The following is a 26,180-nucleotide window of genomic DNA, read 5'->3' on the forward strand; positions in this document are numbered from 1 at the left end:
ACAAGATGCTGAAAAAAACCAAGCTTTGTCGCAGCAGGCAAAGACGCCCATCTAGTCCATGCTTACATTTAAAAACAAAAAAAACTGTGCAGATGGAAGCAAGAACGCATCCTTACCAGCACTTTAGATGCTTTCATCGTGCTTCATCAAATCTCAACAAACATCTTGTCAATTAAGTTAGGGCTTTATCTAGTACAGAAACAGGTTACTGTCTTCTTTGTAGTACTTGCCTCATCAAACTCATTTAGCTGCAGAAGGATGTAGAAAACATACTCGCTGAAAACCGATAGAGCAAAGTACGTAAAGACAAAGGTCATGAAATCAGAGCCTAACTCTTTTGAACTCACTAAACCTCCAATATGACTTGGTTCAGTGCCAGCATTGCTATCACACACTTGAGGCGATCAATCTGTTAATTTATGGGAGATAGGAAGATCTGTTATCATTTTAAATCATGCGGATGAACTCTTGGCCTTCGGTTCTTTCTTAAAGAGTGACTCCACACTCATATGTATCTCCAAAATTTGTGTTTAATTATGTTTTTGCCATTATGGTTATAGGAATCTGTAATTAAGAGATTTACTTCATTTTATCTCATATTCATGTTGTTATACCTTCACAATATATCACATATGTTCAATACTATATAAAAAGCCTGCATATTAGTTTTTACCTGGCATGTTATCAGTAGTGACATCTATAGATGTCATAAACCACAGTAGTTCATTTACAGTACAGCACTTGCTGTATTATTGTAACGCAGGGCCACTAAAGGTGGTTGGCCTCCACATGAGTTCTTGCACGTATTGAACCAATCCACCCGCCTGCTAATGTAGGCCAATCTATGCTTAATTCAGATTCAGCAACCTCCTTTCCCTCTTGTTTTAACGTGGGAATTCTTTTTTACTTCACTTGGCCTAGTTATGGCTGCATTATGTCTCATAATAGATGACATCCCTCCTTCTTTTACTTTTATGCTCGATCCAAATAACATCCTCTTCAATGAAATCAGATTCATTTTTTGTGGCACCCCGCATCTTCAATTTTGACATTGTTCACCTGATAAGCAAACAACCAGTGTAGTGATTTCTGCTGAGATTTTGGAGCGTATACAGTACTTGGTAACGCTTGCTTTAGCTGGTGGGAATTATGTGGTGTCGAATTGGCAGGAACTCTGCTAGATGCAGTGTGTGGGATCCCCTTTGAACACACAATGGTTTCACACTTAGACTCAAATTAAATAAGATCTTGGTCATATTGAACAAAAAAGTATATACGAGGGAAATGACACATTCTGCGGAGCCCCTAAAGGGACATGGTAATGGAAAAGAAAATGTGATAGGAGTAAAAAATATATTTCAATGCTTTTGCGTTCTCGCAATTATATAGTTGCTTAATTATTTTGTATATAGTTTGCTGGCATCAGCGATCCGCTATCAATATGCGGGGTGTTGATTGAAATTACTCTTGAATGCACGCTCGCTATTTACTTTCACTTTCTAATTCGCAATCACGCATACTCTGTGTATAGACCTTATGAGGCAGAGAAACAAGCGCACAGCCATCTTTCGAATTTTGTGTTTGAACGTCTCTTTTTGCGGTAGCTCTGTATATTTCTATGGCATTGCTGTTAAAGAGTAATTGGCTGGTGAAGTGGATTTGCTAATTGTAGAGTTAACTAAAGTTATCATGAGCACTGTAGTGTTTGAAGCAGATATCATAACAAATGTCAGTAGACCGGGAAGATTTTAAAATGAGCGGTCCATTCATAAATCCATAAGATCTTAGCTTCATGCTGTGGAAATACAAATCGGTAGACAGAACACAACGAGTGCAACGCTGAGCGTCGTGGACGTATGATTACATGTGTTTTGGCACTGCAAGGATGATCAGCTGTCCTTTTTGTCTCCCTGTAGCACTGTCTCAGGCGTTTTACATTATGGACACATTACACATATTACATTGCAGTTTGTTGCTCTGACCACATCTGCAGTCCTCAGTCCTCCCTGCAGCTGGTCTATGGCATGTTCACACAGGTAATTAGGAACTTTGGGCATCTTTCTCCTGGTGATTTTTAAAGTCAGCAGAAAGGACTCTTTTAGAAAGGCTTCTTTTTTAAGTTATTGGAACTGTGACTTTAATTGTCTTTAAGTATTTAATTCATGTGCCCTTGCAATTTTATTAGGCTTTATGTTGAGCGTCACATGATCAAACGGGAAAACAAGTTTTATCGCATCCGCTTATCGGAGAAAGTGTGAGCAGCAGTGTGAAGATGGACTTTTAAGGTAATCAGCTAACCTAGCTTGTTATATTTATTGTTGCCTTTATATATATTTATTTTTATTTTAATATCTGAATGTTAGTGCGAAGAAGAAAAATTAAAAAAAAAAATATCAATCTGCATATGCCATGGCCATCGGTTATGCTCATCTTTGCGCACTCTTTTGAAGGCATCTTGAGTAGCAGCTCTGTATTTAATGAAGCAAGTACAAAAGACCTGAATCGGAAACGATGCAACCTGTTTTACAGAATACGGAAGTTTGTTGCGCATAACTCTCATTAAAAGAACCACACACACACAACAACATCCTGTCTCTTCTCTAATGACATGTTTACTGGTGCAAGGATGGGACAAACTGTCACTCGCATGAGATCACAGCAATAGCAAACCACAACAATCCAATCAATTCCCGATGGACAAAATCAAGTCCCATCCTACATTTTTCCTCATTCAAGATGCCATTTCACTTGAATGCAATGAAAAAAATGAATGCAACTTCAGTTTCATACCGACTTTAAATGTTTTGGCTGCTATACACATATACTCAGAATTAAAGTGCTGTTGTTGTGATGTGTTATTTTGATTTTGTCAAGCTGTCGGCAGTAGTAGTAGTCAGTTCTGTCAGGAGGGTTAAATGTTAGTGAGCATGCTCTCCATTGTCATTCCATGTGTGCAGCTCAAGCGCATGCTAAGACGTGGCTTTTCAAATGGCCTACATTCCTCAAATTCTGGTACATGAACATGAAATGGCCTTAAAACCGATTAGTAAAACAACTTAGTAGTGCCAGTACCTCAACAAAGTCCGTCTGATCTAGCATTACTAGCCTCTGTTGTGTCTTGTTCGTTTTAACAAGATAACAAACATATTGATGTTGTCCTCAAAGTTTGAGTGTTTTCGAAATAGCGATTTAGAAGTTGTTTGGCAAAATCACTTCTAATAGAATTAAGTTGAGTGAGTCTTGGTCAAATGAAAGATTGAGTGCTGAGTAATGGCCTTTTATTTTTCCTGACTTATTATGCAATCGGATTGTTCTCTGATTCAGACGTCTGCTTGTATCCTCACTCATTAATCTGTCTCCGCTTGGAAACTGGAAACCTTCCAGAAAAATACAAACGGAAACATGTGCTTTCCAAAAATACTTTTTGGATGTTATTATTTACAGTTTGTAATATTTTTGGGAGGGCAGATTGTTCATGTTCAGAGTTATAAGGTTTTAAGTTAAAAAGGGTTTTATGTAGCTATTTTTATTTTTTTTTTATTTTAACAGTTTTTTGTTTTTTTTTAGTTTTCATACTGAATTGTACTTTGTGAATATCAGAGGAATATTATGTCACTAATGCTGTGTTTTGAGACTCCCTTTAAGCTTATGCTCAAATTAAGGTCTGCCACTGTACTTCAATTCTTGGAAAGAAAATTTGGATCCAGCTTTCTACTTTACTGTAATTAAAGATCAAGCAAATTCAACATAACACTTCTCTTCCAAACTCTCCTTCCTCTGCCTTTCTCACTCTTTCTCTCTGCCATCTACTTCACAAAACATTCAAAGCTGCAGAACCCACTTGGGTTTCAAAACTGCCCCCTGGCATTCCCAAGGCTTCCGTGCCATGCCCCCTCCCCCCGACCCCCCTCCCATATTGTCCTTTTGCCCGTTTCCCTCAATGTCGTAAATTACAAGCGACACAAACCCTTGCCTAATGCTCTGGCATGGAAGTCTTCCAACCAGAAGAGTTCTGGCTGGCATCATTGATTGCGGTAAGCAGTTCTCTCTTCCTCTCTTAGTGAGAGGAAAAACAGCCATGCCAAACGGGTGCTTCCATGGAGGTTTATAAAATACAGCGCTAGTGTCAGATAAAGACATGACTAAACTTAACTCACGTTAAGCAGTTTATCATGTGAGGCCCAAAAATGCATGGTTGTAGTAGGCTGGCTCTTACTTGCATCTATTATATTTCATGACCAGTTGCATGAGGTGTATAATAATTGTTTTATGTTCACTTTTTACTTTTTACTGCTAAAGTGTTGTAATTTGAAAGTGAATGACAATACAGTATGTTAAAGCTTTAATTTAATTTTAATTAATTAACCTCTGCTTGTAGAGGGTAAGGCATGACAGTTAAAAACCTTTCTTATTTTGCTTTTAGCTTAATGGAGTCCAGTCACAGTGAATTGTTTTCACTGTAGTGTCAGTTATTATTTGCAGCTTATTTGGCTTGGATTGAAAACATGCACATTTGCATGTATCAAACAGTGCTTCGTTACTATAGCTAATAGATACACATTCACATATTTTTAAGGGATTGTTTGCCTAGAAATAAAATACTGTCTTCGTCTACTCATTTGCCCATTTCAATCAAAAGATGCATTTCATTTGAGTGAATTGGTCAGGAAGAATGATTGTTTCTTCAAATCACTTATTAATAGCAAAAATTGCAACTCAATGTACTATTGAAGTGGGTTCATGTGTTTAGTCGCCAACGTTTGACCTCGAACAAATGAACAAAAGAAACGTCAATGCCACTGTCAGTTCCACTGACCAATTCCAGTTTGAAGGTGTTTACCAGCTGGAGCAAACATTTCCAGAAAGTTCACTTTGGCAAGCTGTTTCACACTCCCAAAACAAACTCTGAACAAACTTTGTTTTGGCCTGATTTTGTTTAAAATTGTGTTCAAAATGAGTGAAATGTTTTTTTTTTGTTTGTTTGTTTGTTTTTTGGTCATGGAAGTCAGTGGGCTTTAATGTTTGTTGGTTCCCAAAGTTCTTGAAAATATCTCCTTTTGTGTTCAGCAGAAGAAAGAAATGCATTCAGCTTTAGAACCACATGAGAGTGAGTAAATGATGACAGAATTTTCATTTTTTGGGTGGATTATGCATTTAAGAAATGTTACTTTTTCAAACATGCTATCAGTATGCTAAAGGGTTAACTCACCCAAAAATGAAAATAATGTCATTAGTTACTCACCCTCATGTCGTTATACACCTGTAAGACTTTTGTTCATCTTTAGAACACAAATTAAGATATTTTTGATGAAATCCGATGGCGCAGTGAGGCTTCTATTGCCAGCAATGTCACCGAACCTCTCAAGATCCAGAAAGGTACTAAAGACATATTTAAAACAGTTCATGTGAGTTCAGTGGTTCTACCTTAATATTATAAAGCACAAGAATAATTTTTGTGTGCCAAAAAACAAAACAAAACAAAAAACACGACTTTTCAACAATATCTAGTGATGGCTGATTTCAAAACACTGCTTCGAAGCTTTATGCATCTTTTGTTTTGAATCAGTGGTTCGGAGCAGCAAAGTCACGTGATTTCAGCAGTTTAGCAGTTTGATACGTGATCCGAACAACTGATTTAAAATTAAAGATTTGTAAAGCTTCGAAGCAGTGTTTTGAAATTGGCCATCACTAGATATTGCTGAGTCCAAAGTCGTGTTTTTTGTTTTTTTGGCGCACAAAAAGTAATCTCGTCGCTTTATAATATTAAGGTAGAACCACTGAACTCACATGAACTGTTTCAAATATGTTTTGAGTACCTTTCTGGATTTTGAGAGGTTCAGTGACATTGCTGGCAATAGAGGTCTCACTGTGGCATCGGATTTCATCAAAAATATCTTAACTTGTGTTCCGAAGATGAATGAAGGTCTTACGGGTGTAGAACGACATGAGCGTGAGTAATAAATTATATTATTTTCATTTTTGGGTGAACTAACCCTTTAAAGAAAAAACTTTAATAAGTTTTCCTCTCTCATTTATTATTATTTTTTCTACATTTTTTCCCTCTGCAAATGCACCACCGCAAAAAAATATAAAACTCACTATTCGACCTCATTAGAGCATACAGTAGTCACAGTATAAGAATGCCATTTGTAGCAACTTTGTTTCTACTTCATTCACTTTGCCAGTCTTATCTACTGTATAACTCCTTTTAGTTCATCATTCCAACAGACTGGATGTCAAAATGAAACCACTGTTAGATAAGTACACCAAGGACACCTATGAAGATGATGCTTCCCAAATTAGCCTAACTAAATCCTGGGAATGGCATGAGGGAGTCAAACCCATGGTGATAAAAAGTTAAGGGAGTAATATATTTTTTTTTCTTTCTGTGCCATGAAATGAACCTGAAGAATTCATGCAGTGTGGTTTGCAGTTTTTTATTGTTAGTGTTATCTATACTGTAATTTATTTGTTGTATTACTAGTATTGTATTACATTTATTGTACTAGTAAATAACAGTACAATTCCTCTTTTGACCCACAAGTCCTTTCCAATAAACAAGTATTTTTTTGTTAATCAAGCCAGTAACTGTTGAGTAGAAAAGAATTGAATCAAGCGTTCTCTAAAATATTTGCTGAAAGAAACTCACTTGTTGCATAGTGCTCTGCTGCTTGTTAACAATACCATTTTAGTGTTTAAAATAGTGGAGAGGTCTTGTGACTGTGTCTGTCTGTGCTTAAACGGCCCCTTAATGATGCTGAATCTGTAAGCAGCATTAACCCAGAGCTCAGGCTGCTGTGACACAATGCTCACAGACAGATCACTGTTATTCATTGTGAATGTGAAACTTCACTGAGGAAACAAAGATGTTGGTTGGTTTAGTTACAGAGTAAAGAAATGAATCGTTTTTACAAGAGTCCTTGGAGGTCAGTGTAGTGAGTAAACTGAGTTTTGCACTCAGTAGTTTAGTCTATGTAAACAAAGCAATGAGATGAAAATGCTAAATTTGTTTCTTCAGATGATATCAGTCTTATTTGAAGTCCATTTATATTTGTCAGGAAAAAAGGAACACGTTTAGTGACATGCTCTGAGAAGCTTATATTTAGAAAATGGGCTGATTTGCAGCAGCATTGTTATCTGGAGGTTGTTTTGGCTGGAGTTCATAATCACTGTAGGGGTTGGTACTGGGACTTTGTCATTACTTGAATTTTTTTTTTTTTTTTTTTAATTTCCTCACTTCTGTATTTTATTTGGGGTTTTAACTGCAGCTTAGTATATTTTGTAGCATTCATATTTGATTAGGATTCAACAGCACATTAGTTTTACTATTTCTTAATAAGTTCATCGAGAACAGCAGTATACCAGTTGCTGGACAGTCCCGATTGGAATAGCCTGGGGTTAGGAGTCTTGCTCCAGGGCACATTAATAACAGAGTAAATTTAGTTCCTTGCTAACTGTTGTTTTTCTGAACATGCAGATGCTTAACCATTGCTCTACTACTGCTGATACCATGTTCAACTTTTCTAATGAATCAGCATTTATTGTGTTGTTTTTCATTTATCGCTCATTGTAGTCCTGCAACCTAATTCACCCTGCGTGTACATTATATTGCGCATATTGTGGGGAACGAAGAATGTATATATATATATAAATAATGTAGTTTAAAACACATGTACCATGTTCGTTGTATGTTCATAGAATGTTTTTTTTAATATTCATGCTAGCTTCATATTTTGAAAACATAAAAATAATAATCTAGTATAATAATATATTTCCCTTATACATTGAATACATGTGTGTACACATCTTAATTATTATTTAAAAAAAAGCTTTATAAAATATTTTTTTATAATATATTTTAATTATTTTAAGGTAAAAAGTAGTTTTGGGGAGTTGCACCACATTATTTTACAATCTGAACTAAACTTGCAATGTCATAAAAAGGTCAAATTTGTAGATATATTAGGATATTTATCTAATATTTTTTACTGATTTTGACATACCGTCTATGTATATATACCCAGATTTTTTTTTTTTTTTTTTTGGTCCTTTATGTGATAACAATCTTTTTAAGAAGTTAAAAGCTATTTATAGGTTAGGGTTACAAGGGTACAAATGAAATTTAGGGTCAAGCATTTGGATAACAATGTAATGATTTTCTCAGAAAGTCCTCTTATGAAATACATCACTTAATCTGTGATATCCCACCGCTCATTTCCAGTGTCCCAGTAGTTGTCAGAACTAAAATATTTTCTGAGAAGGCTGATCACTGTCTGTCTGAGACAGTGGCCTTGTTGCCTTACGTGACTATTTATGGTGGGAATTACGCTATGGAAAAATATGACAAACTGCATTCCAAGACTTAAACTGGAAATGGTGGAAAAGAGCACACAATGAGTCTCAGAAGAGCTGGGGGGGAGCAGTAGACGTTCTCATGCAGGGTTGTGGGGCCATCTCACATCCACAAATTACTGCTTAGCTATTATCCCTACTAAATGATATACAATATACGTGTCTTAATAAGGATGAAGATGACGTTGCTGGTGATAGTGCTGAAGATTGTGATGGTGATGAATTTAAACAAATGGGACCAAATGAAAGTGAATTTAGCATTACATTGCATTTATCTTTTTACCTGTATTGGTTAATATTGATGCAATAATATTATTTTTGAATTTGTTTATTTGATGCTTAATGTACGGTTATGAGGAGTGGTAATTTGAGCCTGTGAGATTTTACAGTGGGTTTGTGCATGTGGCCTCCCAATGGGATATGACAGAAAGAATGGATGGATGAATGAATGAATGAATGAATCAATCAATCAATCAATCAATCAGTGTAGCTTGTTGCAGTCGCAACTGGTTACTCACATGCATGGTTTACACACACACACACACACACACACACACACACACAAACAGTGGTTGAAAAAGTATCTGGTACTTGAGTTAAAGTACATCTGTAACAAAAATATTACTAAAAGTATAATTACTCATTTTTAATTTTACTTGAGTAAAAGTACTTATGTATTAAAAGTAAAAAGTACTGATTGATGAACCATGTTTGTTATTTATTTTAGCCAGCACTAGTCATTAGTCAGCACTAATAGGAAAGATTTCTACAGACATTTAATATGTATTGATCTACAAATAAGCAAACATTTTATTTCATTGCCAAAACTCATTTAACACAATCAAAACATTGAACATTGTCATACTAAAATATCAGTTGTTATTAATTGAAGTGTGCAAACAAGTGAAATAATGGTAATACTTTATTTTAGGGTCATTTAGCTAGTTGCTTATTAGCATGCATATTATTAGAATATTGGCTGTTTATTAGTACTTAATAAGCCCATATTAATGCCTTATTCTGCATGACAATATTCTACATCCTTAATCCTATCAAATACCTAAACTTAACCACAAACTTACTAACTATTAATAAGTACCTGCGGTCAACAGGAAATGACATGTTTTACACTGTGATTAACTCCTCATAGCCATTTAACCAGAACCACATCATATATGATCAGTCTAATCTTAAGGCCTTAGCGATGTTAAATTGCAAAGATCTTGAGTTTTCGTTGAAGGGCGTGTCCGTGGCAGCCTGACAAAGTCTGATGTTTCGCCATGAAAGAGGAAGCTGTTGTAACTCAGGCATACAATGTCCGATCTGCCCCAAACTTCACAAGTGTGATAAGAGTCCTGGCCTGAATACGTCTGTATGGCAATATTCAGTTAGTCATAGCGCCACCTGCTGGCAACAGGAAATGGCATGCTTTACATTGTAATTCACTCCCTAAAACACTTTTTAATATGCCAAACATGTCAGAAACATTAAATCATGCAAAACTTGGCTAAGTGCTAATGTTTGCGATTAACACCACAAAACAGGAAGTTGTTGTAACTTAGGCATACAATGTCTGATTTGCCCCAAAATTCACATGTTTGATAATAATCCTGGCCTGAAAACATCTACATGCCAATATTAAGTTACAGTCAAAGACCCACCTGCTGGCAGCAGGAAGTGTGACACTTTGAAATGACTTTGCCATAATTCTCCTGTATTTACTCGCCTAAATGTATGTCGCCCGCTGTTCACTGTTTTCCTGAGGCCAACGGGTGGCGGTGAGCACAGCTATACTAAAGTGTTAACGAAATAATATACCAGTATTTAAAAAAATGAGGAAAAACAAAATTTATATAAATATGTGTCAACAGATAGTATAAAAATTCACATGTACAGACATCACAATAACATTTAAAGAGGAACTCTATGCAAACATACCAGTTTTATATCATTTGACATTGCTAGAGCAGCCGGGAAGATGCATGGGCATTCATTTGTGCTATTTTACCTACAATAGCCTTGACATTTGATATTCAACAATGTTTTAATTTGCCTGCATTGACACCATTGTATGCGAACTGAACTGAGCTGGATGATGACATCACTGTTTACTCCAGTGCTGATATAGATAAATTAACTAAATTAATAACTATTGATTGTTACATCGGAATGAATCAATACTGAATTTGCTTAAGAAGGATAATGACACCGTTTTCTTTAAGAGCTGCTGTGCAGCCAAAATTATATACCAGTTATCACTGTAAAGCTGCTTTGACACAATCTGCATTGTTAAAAGCGCTATATAAATAAAGGTGGCTTGACTTGACTTGAATAGCCTACAATGACAATGTTATATTACATTGGACAATGCACACAAGTTGTGTGTCAGGTGTGTAGGAGTGGAGCACATGCGTTTAGCTCCACTCCCGTTTGGCTCTCTTCACAAGTGATGGGAGTCAAGCCTCTGCACCTCGCAGTTCTGGTCGTGCGTCTGCTAAGGCAGCACGGCAGCTGCAATCGTGGGGATCTCTGATGGAGCTAGCAGAGGAGCTTGAAGGGGTCTAGCTTCTCTAGCAGGCTCCGCGGCTCTCGTATCTGGCCCGGAAGCCTGTGTAGTGGAGAGCAGTTTGCTTGCTTCTGGTTCCGAGGAACTAGATATGGAGTCAGTAACAGACATTATATCTAAGTCTGATACTCTCCTCTCCTATCAAAGTCCTCCATACGATGAGCTATTGGAGCTTATGACTCGCGCCACGTTCCGACTGAGTTTGAATTGGCAAGATTGTCTGTTTCTGCTTAGATAAAAGATATCTGCCAGGTCATAAGTCTCCAGCCCCAGTGAGCCTTCCCTTTCTTCCGGACCTGCACACTGAGGTGGTGGGTTCGTATAAGCACCGTTACGCTGCTTGCATAGTCAGGGCCCGAGCACCGATGGTGTGAGGACCCTTTTGTAATTGCTCGGCCAATTATTCTTCTTCTCCGAAATGTTAGCATTTTTGAGGGCCTAAACATGCTCGAAAACTCATGAAACTTTGCAGATGCGTCAGAACTAGTGAAAATTTACATCTGATATGGGTTTCAGAATTAGGTGTGGCAAAATGGCTCGATAGTGCCACCTACAAAATTTCAACGAAGTGCCCCTGACCCTACGTTTCACGTACAGGTATGAAATTCGGTACACACATGTAACAGCCCAATACCTACAAAAAAGTCTCATGGAGTGAAATCTGAAAACCAACAGGAAGTCAGATATTTTTAATTACCTTTGCAAAATTTGTGCAGTTCTTGCCATTTCCAGACGTTGTACTTTAACGAACTCATCCTAGAGCTTTAATCAGATCAACATCATATTTGGTCAGTCTAATCTAAAGGCCTTTGAGACGTTAAATTGCGAAGATCTAGAGTTTTTGCTGAAGGGTGCCGTGGCGGCCTGACAAAGTTCGATGTTTCGCCATGAAACAGGAAGTTGTTGTAACTCGGGTATACAATGTTGGATCAGCCCCAAATTTCATATGTTTTATTAGAGTCCTGGCCTGAAGACATCTACATGCCAATATTCAGTTACAGTCATAGCGCCACTTGCCAGCAACAGGAAATGACATGTTTTACACTGTGATTAAGTCCTCATAGAGATTCAAACAGAACCACATCAAATATGGTCAGTCTAATCTTAAGGCTTTAGCCATGTTAAATTGCAAAGATCTTGAGTTTTCGTTGGAGGGCATGTCCGTGGCGGCCTGACAAAGTCTGATGTTTCGCCATGAAAGAGGAAGCTGTTGTAACTCAGGCATACAATGTCCGATCTGCCCCAAACTTCACATGTGTGATAAGAGTCCTGGCATAAAGACATCTATATGCCAATATTCAGTTAGTCATAACACCACCTGCTGGCAACAGGAAATTGTATGCTTTACACTTTAATTCACTCCCAGAAACACATTTCAACGGGTGGCGGTGAGCCCTTGTGTTTCATCGCTGCTTGCAGCTTTAATTCCTTTTGAGTTTGAGTTTCACAAATATCGAAGGCATGTGTGAGCAGGGTTATGGATGAATGCCTCTGGTTGTAGAGAATTTGGCAGAAGAGAATTTTTTGCCTGGGGACATCTTTGACATTGAATGCTCCCATTCTGCCATCCAAGCCATGCCAGATAACATCTAGTCTGGTTTATAAGTCATATGCGGTGACAGGTCAGGCTTGTGGTGCCCTGTGGTGCCCTGCCCAGGCATACCTGGCTGACCTACTCAAATACCTGTTCTAAGGTGAGGCTCTATCCCCTAAGGCAGTCAATGAATTACACATAGCCACAGACCTGGCCCTCTGCACCACTAAAGAGACGGCCCGCTCCATTGGCCTATCCATGGCAGCAATGGTGGTGACGTAGAGGCATTTGTAGCTTAGATTAAGGAGAGTGAAAAGAGCATCCTACTTGATGCCCTAGTCTCACCTTCCATGCTTTTCGGCACTGCTGTTGATACGGTGGTATAGAAGTTCAGGGAGGCGAGAGCGACTGCCTTCAAAAAATGTATACCTCACCGGGTCCAGGCTCTTCCGAAGTCCTCTGTTCCTTCTTGAATGAGTTCTTGGAGTGAGGAGCAGAAGGTGAGCTTGGCTTTTCGAGCCCCTCCTCTGAAGAGTAGGGAGAAGAGTTGCCGCTCTGGGAGGAAGCCGAAATCAGTCCTGAGCTCTCACCCCTCTTTTCCTTCCTGGTTGCTTCATTCTTCACTTTTATGCATATCAGGAGCTTACTTTATGATGAGTATTAAGTGGACTACTTCTGAAAAAATGTGTCCAGCTCTCTCATCGGTTGCCCTCTGTTACGACTTATGCTCCTTTCCTAATGGGTAGAGCTAGACTAAAAAAAAGTAAAGCTGTATGGATGAAGGTTGATGTGGTTGAGTTGTGAAGTGTCCCACTCCCTAATGTGTTGCCTTCTCCAGTTAAAGTAAGGTTATGCTCCTTTTCAGATCTGCAAGGTACAGCCTGGTAGACTCTTCAGTAGAATGGGTGGTAGAGTTGACAGTTGAAACTAGGATAAACCAAAAACTATTTTTCATATGCCACCTTCCCCATTTTTTTTCGACTGAGGTTTTTAATCAAGGCTGCACTCCAGAATTTGGCTGTGAGGTTGAGCTTGGCAGATGGACTTGTTGCCCTTCCTTGGTTGCCCTTCCTTGGTTGCCCTTCCTTTTATTCTCTAGAAGTTGAAATATAATTGTGCTCCCGGGTGGCCCAATTTCTTCCCATTATACTTGGTTAAGGCTGATCCTCCCTATGTTGAGCTTGATAGATGGAATCTGTCACTCTCCCCAGTTCATAAACTGGGTGTTCAAGTAGGGTGGAGATTCCTGGTGGTTCAGTTTATTTTCTCACCTTCCCCATCCTTTCTGCCTGGTTTTTAAGCAAGGAATAGCAAGAGATATCTGCCTTAGGTTGAGCTTGACAGGTAAAATCTGTGCCCTCCACAGTTTATCAACTGGCAGAGACTGGCATGAGTAGAGCTCGGTAGTTTAGATAGATTTGGACTTCCACTCTCTCGCTTGTCATCCTTCCAAGCTGTCAATCGCTGGTAGTTTAGCAGGATTATGCTCCTTATATACAGATTGGCCCCAATCCTAACAGACTACTTGAAGGTTGGAGCAGGCCTTGACAGTTGGAATGGTTTGAGTCGCGGTCAGCTACCCATTTTCTGTTACCTCCCCAGACCATTAGTCTGGAAGTTGAGAATTCTTTGTTTGCATGCTCTCTTCAGTACGCTGCTCTCCTAGGCTTGTGCTCAGGTCTGGAAATGTATGTAGAGTTGCTGCGAGCAACTCCATATTTCAACTTCGCCTGGCTCGGCTGATGGGTGTGGTGCTATGGACTTAGCTGAGACTATGTCTGTTAGCTCTGCTCTTATTTATATGCTCGGATGCTCTGTGTGACATCATCGCACTGCGGAGGCCAGTGGTTTTGGTTCTGCGAGGAAATGTCCCCAGAGTGTCAGCAACTGACACAGCGTCCCGTTTCCTTCTCAGGGAACAATTGTAACCCTAAGACGTTTTTATGAAATCTAGTGGAGTACAACATACAATATTATGATTTGGGAATTTTTATTTTGGGAAACTTATATTTTTTCTTCACTACATTCCAAAGCATAATATCATACTTTTTACTCCCCTACATTTCATAAAACATATTGTTCATCGTAATTTCAAACTGAAGAAATCATTGTACAGATACAGTTTACTTAAATACTGTCCATCGCTGTATACAAAGCACCCAGAGTAAGAAACAAAACTTGTAATTATGAGATAAACTTTAAATAAGTTGCACTATAAGATATAAAGTCACAATTATGAGGAATGAAATTGCATTTACGCTATATAAACTCTCAATCATAAAATATTAATTTGAAAAAAAAAATTATTGATTTCTGGATTTCACAATAAATGTCATGTATTAACCCTTCAAACAAGATTAGGCTAGCTTTTGTACTGTACATGTCTTGTTTAACTTCTCTATGTTTTCAGTTTTTCTGAATATGTGAGTAAAGAATTAAAGTGTGATCACATTTACCATTGTTCGGCAAATTCTCAGGGGTAAAATCCAATTTTAATAGGAATTCACACTATTAGGAATTTCGTGTGAGGGCGAAATATTTCTCAATTAACATTTCGCATTAGATTCCACTTGTTAGGTTTGGTTTGCTCACTTGTTTTGTGAGCAGTGCTTCATTCATTGCTACACTGTAATAGACTTATTTGCTCACAAATTTTTGCTCAATAATGTACAATATAAAAAGCGTCAAAGCAACATTAAAACTGCTGTGTATATATTTGTACCACTAATGGCATCCGATTAAATTGCAAATATCATCAGTTTTCTCCATCGTCCATTATTCAAACAGATAGTTATTAGAAATCACTGCAGTGATTTTATTAAAAAAAGCATATTTACCCTCAGAATTATAAAACACACTTTTTTCTTTTTTACAGCAGTATAGCTTCAATCCAGTGAGTTTTCTTTTTTTTTTTTCAAGCTCTGACTCCACAAATAATGAAACAAAATTGTAATCTTTTCTTTTTTTCCTCTACCTTGGGATAGAAATAATCCCCGCAGAGAACAGAGGAGAAGCTAATATCCTTGTTTCCTTGAAGGGGTGAGATATGGTGTACTCCAGGGAAACTATGAAGGAAAATACATAAAGTAAACATGTTTTTTTTCCACTGTGGCCTGAATAAACCATTCTTTTTGTGCTGAGATTTAATGCTTGAGCACTTATTTATTTAGTCTTGTGACTTCTGCTACCCCTTGACCCTTGCCCTTACGTCCTCTCTTTAAGGGTGATTCGTTTCCACTTGCATACAAAGGATTGACTGATATTATTTAAATACTATCTTGTGGAGTTGTTTGCTGTGGTAACACTTGTAACCTTTGCCATCAAGTTACTTCATTGTCACATATCACATAATCACCCTTTAGAGCTAGTGTAACTCAAACAGAGTAAGTGTTCCTTTTGATGTTTAGCCATTTAACTGACTAGGTTTATCTGACCATAAATTAGATTTAGTTATGCAGATGGGGTTGGACAAGAATTCCAGATCAGGTCATCAGTATAACTGACCTTTGAGTATTAATAAAATTAGAATGAAATGACTTAAATTTTATAATTAAATTACATGAGATAATAAGACAGTTCAGTTATTTTTTAATATTTTCATTAACTCCAAAATTTGGTGATATAAAAAATAAAACATAAGATTGCAAACATAAGGTACACTAGTTCCAACGTATTCCTGGATGTTTAGTGAATCAAGCTACATGCTGTAGGTTCATTGATGTCATTGCAGTGGCAAAATAAGGAAAAGAAGGTACACACACTCAAGTTAAGGCCACACTCCTTAAGCAGAGATTTATAGCCAATCATTGTTTGTGTGTTGTCATGGGGTTTGCCACAAGTGCGTCCCAGGCTTCCTAGTATTTTAGCAAATGGCCATCTGCATATAAACGACCAGCTCTGAGACAGATCAGATCACCCAGCAGTCGCTTTGGTGAGAATATTGCCCAAGTGGAATGGAAACTTCATTTCAGGGCTAATATTAGCCTGGCCCTCTGGAAAATTCCTTCTAAAAGTTCACAAGCTGAGAAAAGGCAAAGAATTTGTTTGGTGTTTTTCTTGACAGTATACACAAAAATAGGTTTTCTCTTTTGTCTTTGAGATATGTATTAAAGCTTCATGAGAAACTTGAAAGGTTCACCCTTGTCCTTTTTACAAGGTTTCAGATTTATTTAGTTGAAATAAACACCAATTATCAGGAGCAGGAGCTCATTCAATCTTTCTTTAAAAGTTTTTTTTTTTTTTTTTTTTTTTTTAGAGAGCACAATGTTTATGACATGTTTGTCCACTTCAGTGGAGATATCTTACCAAGACTGGACTAATTTTGTTCAAAGACACAATACACAATATTTTGAGAATGAACCCAGTTACTCTAGACCTCTAGACCTTCAATATCAAAGACAAAACACTTCAGTGTTTTGGGAAACAGGGTCAGACTTTTGAACTTAGTAGAGAAAGAGTATGTGTCACTTCATGCCAGAGACACTCTGAGATACTCTAGAGTGTTGGTTGTAAAGGTACAGTGTATATGTTGGATAATTTGTTAAGATTTGGTCTAGAAACCACAAAAAAATGTTGCCAATGCCAAACATTTTGATGCTAATACCATTATCAGGCTGCCAACAGCAGTTACATATTGTAGGATATGTGCGTGGTCAGAAATGAAAATTATTACATTATTTAAACGCTCTCATATCATTTCAAACCTGTTCTTCAGAATTTTGAAAGGCAATAAAAGTCAGTGTTTTTTGGACCCCATTGACTTTCGATGGACAAAAACTGTTGGAAGATTATTTAAAATATCTTATTTTGTAATCTAAATAGAAAATAGTCATATAGTTTTGAAAAGACATGAGTGTAAAGAGTGTAAATTATGGCAGAATTTTCATTTTTGAGTGAACTATAACTTTAAGCTTGATTACATTTTGATACAGTATTGAATATTCCTTTAAATGCAAACAGCTTAAACTGTTTTAAAATGTGTGTCTTAATCGACCTATTATTTTCTAGGTAAATCTCACCTGGCAATAGTCCAGCGGGTTAACAACGAAGGTGAAGGTGACCCATTCTACGAAGTTCTTGGCATTATCACCCTGGAGGATGTCATTGAAGAAATCATCAAGTCTGAAATCCTGGATGAGACAGACTTATATAGTATGTGCCATGAATGTCATGTACTTTTGCATGTGTTTTTACAAAGAGCAGTTTAAATAGTACATTGTAAAATGACAGTGTCATAGAGAAATGTGGATTTTGTCCTATATCTTATGTGTTATGAAATAGTTATACAATACTAGCTTGTTAAAATATGTTGCATTTTCCCCATTTAGTACTTTTAGTTTAGAACAGTTTTATGTAGTTCAATTTCAATAGCTTGACATTACAAAACTCGTTTACCTTTTACGGTAACACTTTACAATAAGGTTTCATTAGTTAACATTAGTTCTCTTTTAGTTAACTCGTTCAACATCTCACTATGGGAAACACCTCTTGCCTGGCCATCCGTGAAGCCCTATGCAATCACGCTTATCAGGCCAGTGCTCCCAGGATGTCCCACCCCATATAAACAGCAGCGCTGGCCCAAAATGGCATCCTACATCTCTTCTCTCGCTGCATCCAAGCTACGAACCCTTAGTGTTAGTTTGGCAAGACTAAACTGTCCAAAAGACAAGCTACCACTTGTCATAGGGCGTCAGGCCAAATAAAACAAGAAGTGTAGTGAAACGTTTAAACAAACATATATAATAGACAAAAAGTTAACTTACCAGTTGAGCATGGCTTCTTCTATGGAGTCTAACAAGTCCAGAGCACCTTCTCGCACTTGTCCTGGGGGGTGTGGATTCGCTATTGCAGCTAGGAATCTGCATGTGGTATGCCCGGCATGTCTGGGCCCAGAGCATGCCCAAGCATCATTACAGACACCAATCTCCTGTAAGCAGTGCAGCAAACTTTCAAATGGAGCACTGCGCAGGAGAGCGGTGTTTGTACAGGACATGTGTCATGATTCCTTACAGGGGGGAGACAGCATGGCAGCATCCCCCGAAACAAAAAAAGCAATCTCCTATGCAATCTCGATGACGATTTTGGTAGCTTACTCCTTCCGACGTGCTTGGGGAACCGGTCGCTTTCGTGATGTAAATTGAACCATTCCCAAAGGTCCTACCAGATGCAGTCATGGCCTGATGGTTAGAGAGTCAGACTTGTAACCCAAAGGTTGCGGATTCGATTCTCGATACCGGCAGGAAAAATGTAGGTGGGGGAGTGAATGAACAGTGCACTCTTCGACCCTCAATACCCATGACTGTGGTGCCCTTGAGCAAGGCACCTAACCCCCAATCACTTCCCGGGCGCCGCAGCAAATGGCTGCCCACTGCTCCAGATGTGTGTCTATGACTTGCAGTGTGTGTGTGTGTCTGTGTGTGTTCACTACTCACTGCCCATAATGTGAGTGCAGAGGACAAATACCGAGTATGGGTTACCATACTTGGCCTTCACGTCACTTCACTTCACAATGATTCCCTTTCCATTGCTGCCTCGGAATATTTGTCAGATGAGGGCGAGGAGGAGGACGAGTAAGATCCATTTGTTCCCCAAATGGAGTCCCCAGGTTACTTACAGGGGTAGATGACCAGCAGACGGCAGCAGGGTGTGTAACTCTGCATGAGGCTTACAATTAGGTGGCGAACCAGTTGGGCATTGACTGGCTGTCGGCTCTCGCAGATGCAAAATGCTTAAGGCTAGATGGGAAAATCCTACTTCCTACCACCTCAACAGATAGGAAATTCTTACTTCCTACCACCTCGACAATTCATCAGTCACTTCCACCTATGCAGAATTGCATAGATGATCTAATGAAATACTGGGAAATATGACTGTCATCCAGAGACAGTGTTCAGATTATCCACCATCGCCCTTAAGCTGCCTCAAAGATCTGATCGATTCTCATCATTGATTTTTGAGAAGATTTATAAATCTTTTGCTCAGATGGGAGCGCGCTATCAGTGCAATCACTTTTCTTTTGGTTTACAGCGCCGAGTTAGAGATGGAGATGTCAGGGGCCTTGTCTTAGTGAAAAGACGTGACTGAGGTGTGGATGGAGATCCACACTGTGACGAATCTCACATGTGGAAGCTGCAGGAGGACAAGCATTTTGGCAGGGCCTGAGGAGGGGAAATACATCCTCACGGGGGGAAATTCCATATGACCAGGATAAACACCCTTCCTCCTGGCAATGAAAGTCCTTCGCTCAAGTGGCAAAAAGAAAAAGGAAAAAAAACTTGTTTCTCAGGGATAAGACAGTCAAAAGTAAAGGGAGAGAATGCAAACATTTTGAGGTAGGAAATAAATTTAGCAATAAAGCAATTCAGGTGATACCGGCAGAGGAATCAAAGAAGGGGTTCTTCAGTCAGTATTTTCTTGTTCCAAAGAAAGTGGGAGGCACTCAGGTAATTCCTCAGGTAATACCTGAGGAATTACAAGTTCAGAATGCTGATGCATAAAAAAAACATATCATTCTATACAGAGGGCAGACTGGTTCACCTTAATTGATCTAAAGGATGCATATTTTCACATCCAGATCCATCCCCAGCACAGAGGTTTGTGTTCAAAGGCACGACATATGGGTTCAGGGTTCTACCGTTTAGCCTTTCTCTAGCACCCAGCATTTTCACAAAATGTGTGAAAGTGGCATTGACACCATAGAGCCAGCAGGGCATAAGGATATTAGCATATCTCAATGACTGGTTAATCTGTGCCAGATCAAGGGAGATGGCGGAGTTGCATACAAGAGCAGTATTAATACATTTAAATTCTCTGGGGTTTGTAGTGATCCAGAAGACGAGCTTGTAACCCCAGCACAATCAGTGGTATTTCTGGATTTTGAACCTGAACTCAATAACTTACTGGGCAACCCTCTCAGAGCAGAAAAGGGGGAGTTTATGGAACTGTGTGAATCAGTTTCGCCTAGGGAAGACAGTCTCTTTTTGACTGTGTCTGAGATGACTGGGACTCATGGCTTCAGTCATAGCCGTAGTGCCTTTGGGGCTGTTGTTCATGAGAGATGGACCGCTTCTCTGAAATTATATCCCTCCAGATATCTGCACAAGGAGGTCTCAGGCCACTGTCTCAAGGCTCTGCTCATTTGGCAAGACAGGGAATAAATAGGCAGGGAGGCATCCGGTCGAGAAGTCTGCATGCCCTGGCAAGGAGAGTGCTGCTATGGAACAGGAAACACTTGCTGTCCCTCACGACACAAGTTCCAGGCCTAGTAAATATCAGGGGAATCATCACCTAGGGGAATGGAGGCTCCACCCAAAGGTGGTCAGGGGATATTGGACAAATATGGCCAGGCAGATGTGGATTTGTTTGCTTTGGAGTGAATGGGAGGCCATGGACAGCGGAGATAGTTCAACTGCTGTATTCAGGTCTGTGGTACCTTCCTCAGGCCAGAGACTTTCCCTCCCTAGTATGAGGGAGGATTTTTCATTCACATCCACAGAGGTGGAATCTCGGGGTCTGGCCTGTGAGAGGTCTAACCTTAATGCTCTAGGCTTTTTACCATCCAGAGTGCTAGAGTGCAATCCACCAGAAAATTTGAGACACGGTGTCAGGAAAGACAAAATATACCATTCCTTTCCTCAGTACCTGGCATTCTTACCTTCCTTCAGGAGATACTAGATGAAGGGAAGGCATTCTATATAATCAAAGTGTACCTGGCGGCCATTTCATCATGTCACATGGGATTTAATGGTGAAACAGTATGCTATCATAATTAGATTTATGAAGGGTGTGCGCCACCTGAGACCAGTTCTCAGACCCATGTTACCAGCAGGGGATCTGTCCTTGGTCCTGGATGCACTCAGGGAAGCCCCATTTGAACCCTTAGAGGAAGCAGATATGAAAGTTGTCTCATACAAGACAGCTTTGCTTGCTCTGACCTCTATAAAGTGGGTTGGAGAATTACATGCAGGTTCATCTTGCACCCAAATCCAGCATTTATACTCAAGTTGATCAAGCCGGGCTATTCATTCATGGAAGTAGAGGTTCAAGCCTTTCACCCTCCTCTGTCAGAATCCCCAGGGGAGGAAAATCCAGGGGAGGATTGTGGATATATCTGGATAGGACACAAAGTTTTAGACAATTAGACATTCTTAGACAATCTCTTTTTTGTGTTTTGCAAACATCAAAGAAGAGGCAAGCACTACAAAAACAACAACTCTCTCATTGGATAGTAGAAGCTATTAAGTTGGCATATTCAGTAAAGGGTCAGCTATTACCAGGAAACCTGAGAGCCCATTCTACAGGGGGGAATGGCTGTTTCGTGGGCCTAATTTAAAGGAATATCTATGGAAGATGTGCAGACTGGGCCTCTCCGCACACGTTCATCATATTTTATAAATTGGATATCACAAAGTACACCTTAACACAGGCAGTGCTGGAAGCATGATTATAAAATTAGTAAATGTTGAAATGAACATTAAATATGATTAAATGCTTTAGAATATTCTTCTTTGTTTGTTCATGTCAACCAATGTGGTTAACTAATGTTAACAAATGGAACCTTGCTGTAAAGTGTTACCCAAAAACCTTTTTAGGTACCATTGTAAAAAATTTTACAAGCATATGAGGCAAGATGTTTTACACACCATTCAAGAATTTAATTTAAAAAACTTTCTTCCACTCTTATCCCATTTTTTCCAACAGCTGACAACAAAACAAAAAAGAAAATCACCCATCGAGAGAGGAAGCAGGATTTCTCGGCTTTCAAGCACATGGACAATGAAATGAAGGTTAAAATATCACCTCAGCTTCTACTGGCTACTCTGCGTTTCCTAGCAACAGGCAAGTGTACTGCATTGCTGCTTGATTTACCCCAGTGTGTCCTGTGACTGTAGTATGGTTAGGGCACTCACACAGAGGAGGAGCTTTGCCTCTGGTTTTTGGTGAAAGTAGTGCCATGATGTTGATGTTTTTTTTTAGGGGTTTGCATTCTAAGGTTTGTATTTAAAAAGAAGCACCTTGTTTGTGTTGTATAAAAGTTCGAGCACTGCAAAAACCTTAAAGACGGCACATCTTTTTACACTCTTTCTTACTTTTTGTTTCTTACTTTTTTTGTTTTATAAAGTGTGTTTCTCCAAGAAAGGAAGAAGATTTGGTGTAGAAGCCCAAGTAGGATCTTTGCTATCGTTAACGTTTTTGTTGCTGTTATATATTTTTTTTTATAGCCAGGCTGTGGTAAGCAATTTGATTAAACATGAAATATCATATTAAATAAGGTGAGATAAACATCAGCGATGCTTTGCCACAAGCAGGAACTGCAGGAGCCACTACGAATGCGATATATTCTGTTTAACATATAGTGCCGTTCAAAAAGTTTGGGGTCGGTAAGATTTTTTCTCTTAGACTCACCAAAGCTGCATTTATTTGACCAGATATGCAGTAAAACAGCAATATTTTGAAATATTATTACAAATTAAAATATTTTAAAATGTAATTTATTTCTCTGATGGCAAAGCTGATTTTAAGCTGCCGTTGCTCCAGTCTTCAGTGTTACACAATGCTTCAGAAATCATTCTAATATGCTGATTTGGTGTTTAAGAAATATTTCTTATTATTATTAATGTTGAATGTGGTTGTTCTGCTTAATATTTATGTGGAAACCATGGTACATTTATTCAGGATTCTTTTAAAAGAAAAGAACATATATATATATATTACAATATTTTGTAACATTGTAAAAAGTTTTTCTGTCACTTTTACCGTAACCAACATCTAAAGAAACATTCTTGTACAAGTAAATCTCAGCAGTTTTTGGTGGAAGTCATGAAGTTGATGTTGTTTGTATACTAAGGTTTGGGCAATGTTTAGAGAGTGGTGGCCTGTTTGATTAGTGTATAAAAAGAATTATCTCCAAGCCCTGGAAAAAGCCAACAAACAGTTGAAAGAAGGAATTAAAAACATGTTGTTGTTATTTATTTTCACAGCAGAGATCATCTCTGACACTCTAACTACCACCATGTTTCATGGTGTAACTGTAATCTTTATTTTTTTTTTTTAAAGAAAATGTTACTTTTGTTCAGCAAGGATGCCTTAAATTGATTAAAAAAATGATGTTAAAGACATTTCTTATGTAACAGACTTCCATTTCAAATAAATGCTGTTCTTTTCAACTTTGTATTAATCAAAGAATCAATATGTCATGATTTCCACAAAATTAATAAGCAGCATGTTTCTTTTCAACAGTGATCATAATAAGAAATGTTTCTTAAAGGGTTAGTTCACCCAAAAATGAAAATAATGTCATTTATTACTCACCCTCATGTCGTTCTACACCCGTAAGACCTTCGTTCATCTTCGGAACACAAATTAAGATATTTTTGCTGAAATCCGTTGGCTCAGTGAGGCCTGCATTCACAGCAATGGTACTTCCTCTCTCAAGATCCATAAAGGTACTAAAAACATATTTAAAACAGTTCATGTGAGTTCAGTAGTTCTACCTTAATATTATAAAGCGACGAGAATACTTTTTGTTCGCCAAAAAAAAAAAAAAAAATAACGACTATATTCAACAATATAGTGATGGGCCGATTTCAAAACACTGCTTCGGAGCTTTAAGAATCGAATCAGTGATTCGGAGCGCCAAAGTCACGTGATTTCAGCAGTTTAGCCGTTTGATAGGAGATCCGAATCACTGATTCGATTTGCAAAGCTCTGAAGCAGTGTTTTGAAATCAGCCCATCACTATATTGTTGAAAAGTCGTTATTTTGGCACACAAAAAGTATTCTCGTCGCTTTGTAATATTAAGGTAGAACCACTGTACTCACATGAACTGTTTTAAATATGTTTTTAGTACCTTTATGGATCTTGAGAGAGAAAGTACCACTGCCTGTGAATGCAGGCCTCACTGAGCCAACGGATTTAATAAAAATATATTAATTTGTGTTCCGAAGATGAACGAAGGTCTTACGGGTGTAGAACGACATGTGGGTGAGTAATAAATGACATTATTTTCATTTTTGGGTGAACTAACCCTTTAAGCAGCAAATCAGCATTTCTGAAGGATTGTGTGACACTGAAGACTGGAGTAATTATGCTGAAAATTACAGGAATAAATTACTTTTTAAAATATATTAAAATAGAAAACAGTTATTTAAAAAAGTTTTGCCATAATATTTGATCAAATAAATGCAGCCTTGATGTATAATTGCTGATTCTTGCATTCTTGCAAAACTCTTCAGGCATTTGGCTCAACCTCCTGCAAGTCATTTCCCCTTGCATTACTATCCATCAAGCTGCTGTTAAATAGTCCCAAGGGTGTTTGTGTATAATAGAGACAAAAAGGGCATGCCAAACATTCAGAGTGGTATTCCCCTTTAAACCTAATTCCAGGATTTGGTAAGAACTTTCCCCTTGTGGCTTACGCTAATCATTGATTAGCAAATACAATACTATTAGCGTTCCCTGGTCAAGGAGTGACCAGCTGCCAGGTGACACAGATACTGTAAACAGAACAATGTTACAGTAAGTTATTTAGCAACAGACAACCATCAGAGTAGACACAACAGTGCTTATCATGCTCTGTGTTTAGTATCAGCTTTTGAGAGAACAATACAAATGTTGATAGCTGACGGTGTTACCAGAAATGAAAATTTATTTTTGCTTCTGTATGTTTTAGAAGACTTAAAACAGTCAGAACAGTGTCACAGACAGATAAGCAGTTATTAAAACAGAGTGTTTACCTGCCATAAGCTGTATTTGTCTAAAAAAATGTTAGAGCATCGTTAACCCAGGGTTTACTAATATACCTTGTGAAGTTTTGAAACCTGAAAATGCAACATTACCTTTGACCATGGTTTAGAATGGCTCTGGGGTAACAATTTCAATTGCGAAAAAACCCATAGGAACAGGAAGATGATGTCATGTCTTCTTTTGTTTTACAGAAGTTGAGCCATTCAGTCCCAGCCAGATGTCTGAGAAGATCCTTCTGCGTCTCCTCAAGCACCCCAACGTCATCCAGGAGGTCAAATATAATGAGAAGAATAAGAAGGCCATCGAGCATTACCTTTTCCACCGCAACAAGCCTGTGGACTATTTCATCCTCATTCTGCAGGTCAGCTTGGTTGCTTGGTCCAGGGCCGTGGAGGGCATAGAGAGTAAGGATTGAGGTTATTAGCCTAGAACAAGCTGGGATTTTCGCAAGTATTTAACACGCCCAGTATGAAAGAACTAAGGTACCTACGTGAAAGAAGAATGTTTAGTTTAGTGTATTGTGAAAGACAGCCGTGCTTCTAAAGAAATTACTGAAAGCGTTCTTTTGCAAAAAAAAAAAAAAAAAGCTCCATTAGTAGTAAAAGTATCTACTTGAAGTTGTTTAAAAACAATTCTTAGCTGTATTGAAAGTCTGGACTTCAATGTGATCTGTTCTCTAAGGGGAAGGTGGAAGTGGAGGCAGGGAAGGAGGGAATGAAGTTTGAAGCTGGAGCTTTCTCCTCGTATGGGATCATGGCTCTCACCACTTCTCCAGGTAAATACAAATAAATAAAAGTCATTCATTTGCATATTTCTACAAAAGTAGCATATATACTATGTGCGCTGGTACTTACTGGTATTTAAGATTTATGTATTTGAATTACATTAAAAAATGGTGGATAAAAAAAATTTTTGGATTACACATTTTTAACAAACTAATAAACTTAAACAGATGCATATTTGTCAGTCATACATAAAATAGT

General features: G+C 38.3%; 1 protein-coding gene and 1 long non-coding RNA gene across 4 annotated transcripts in view; one reads left to right on the forward strand and one right to left on the reverse strand.

The window, feature by feature from the left end:
* Positions 1-26,180, forward strand: part of cnnm2b (cyclin and CBS domain divalent metal cation transport mediator 2b) — a 44,300-nt gene that overhangs the window by 7,233 nt on the left and 10,887 nt on the right. For all 3 annotated transcript variants that reach the window (XM_051907312.1, XM_051908107.1, XM_051908911.1), the window contains exons 2-5: positions 17,460-17,603; positions 22,152-22,289; positions 25,389-25,558; positions 25,879-25,972. In XM_051907312.1, the coding sequence (XP_051763272.1) occupies positions 17,460-17,603; positions 22,152-22,289; positions 25,389-25,558; positions 25,879-25,972 (546 nt within the window). The remainder of the gene's footprint in view (positions 1-17,459; positions 17,604-22,151; positions 22,290-25,388; positions 25,559-25,878; positions 25,973-26,180) is intronic.
* On the reverse strand, positions 8,822-25,430 carry LOC127523463 (uncharacterized). Its single transcript, XR_007932912.1, has 4 exons — positions 25,290-25,430; positions 18,215-21,561; positions 17,471-17,581; positions 8,822-9,756 (listed from the first exon to the last, which is right to left on the reverse strand). It is a non-coding gene; the product is annotated as an uncharacterized LOC127523463 (long non-coding RNA).

The sequence above is a fragment of the Ctenopharyngodon idella genome, chromosome 1 (assembly GCF_019924925.1).
Source record: "Ctenopharyngodon idella isolate HZGC_01 chromosome 1, HZGC01, whole genome shotgun sequence".
In the NCBI taxonomy this organism is placed as follows: domain Eukaryota; kingdom Metazoa; phylum Chordata; class Actinopteri; order Cypriniformes; family Xenocyprididae; genus Ctenopharyngodon; species Ctenopharyngodon idella.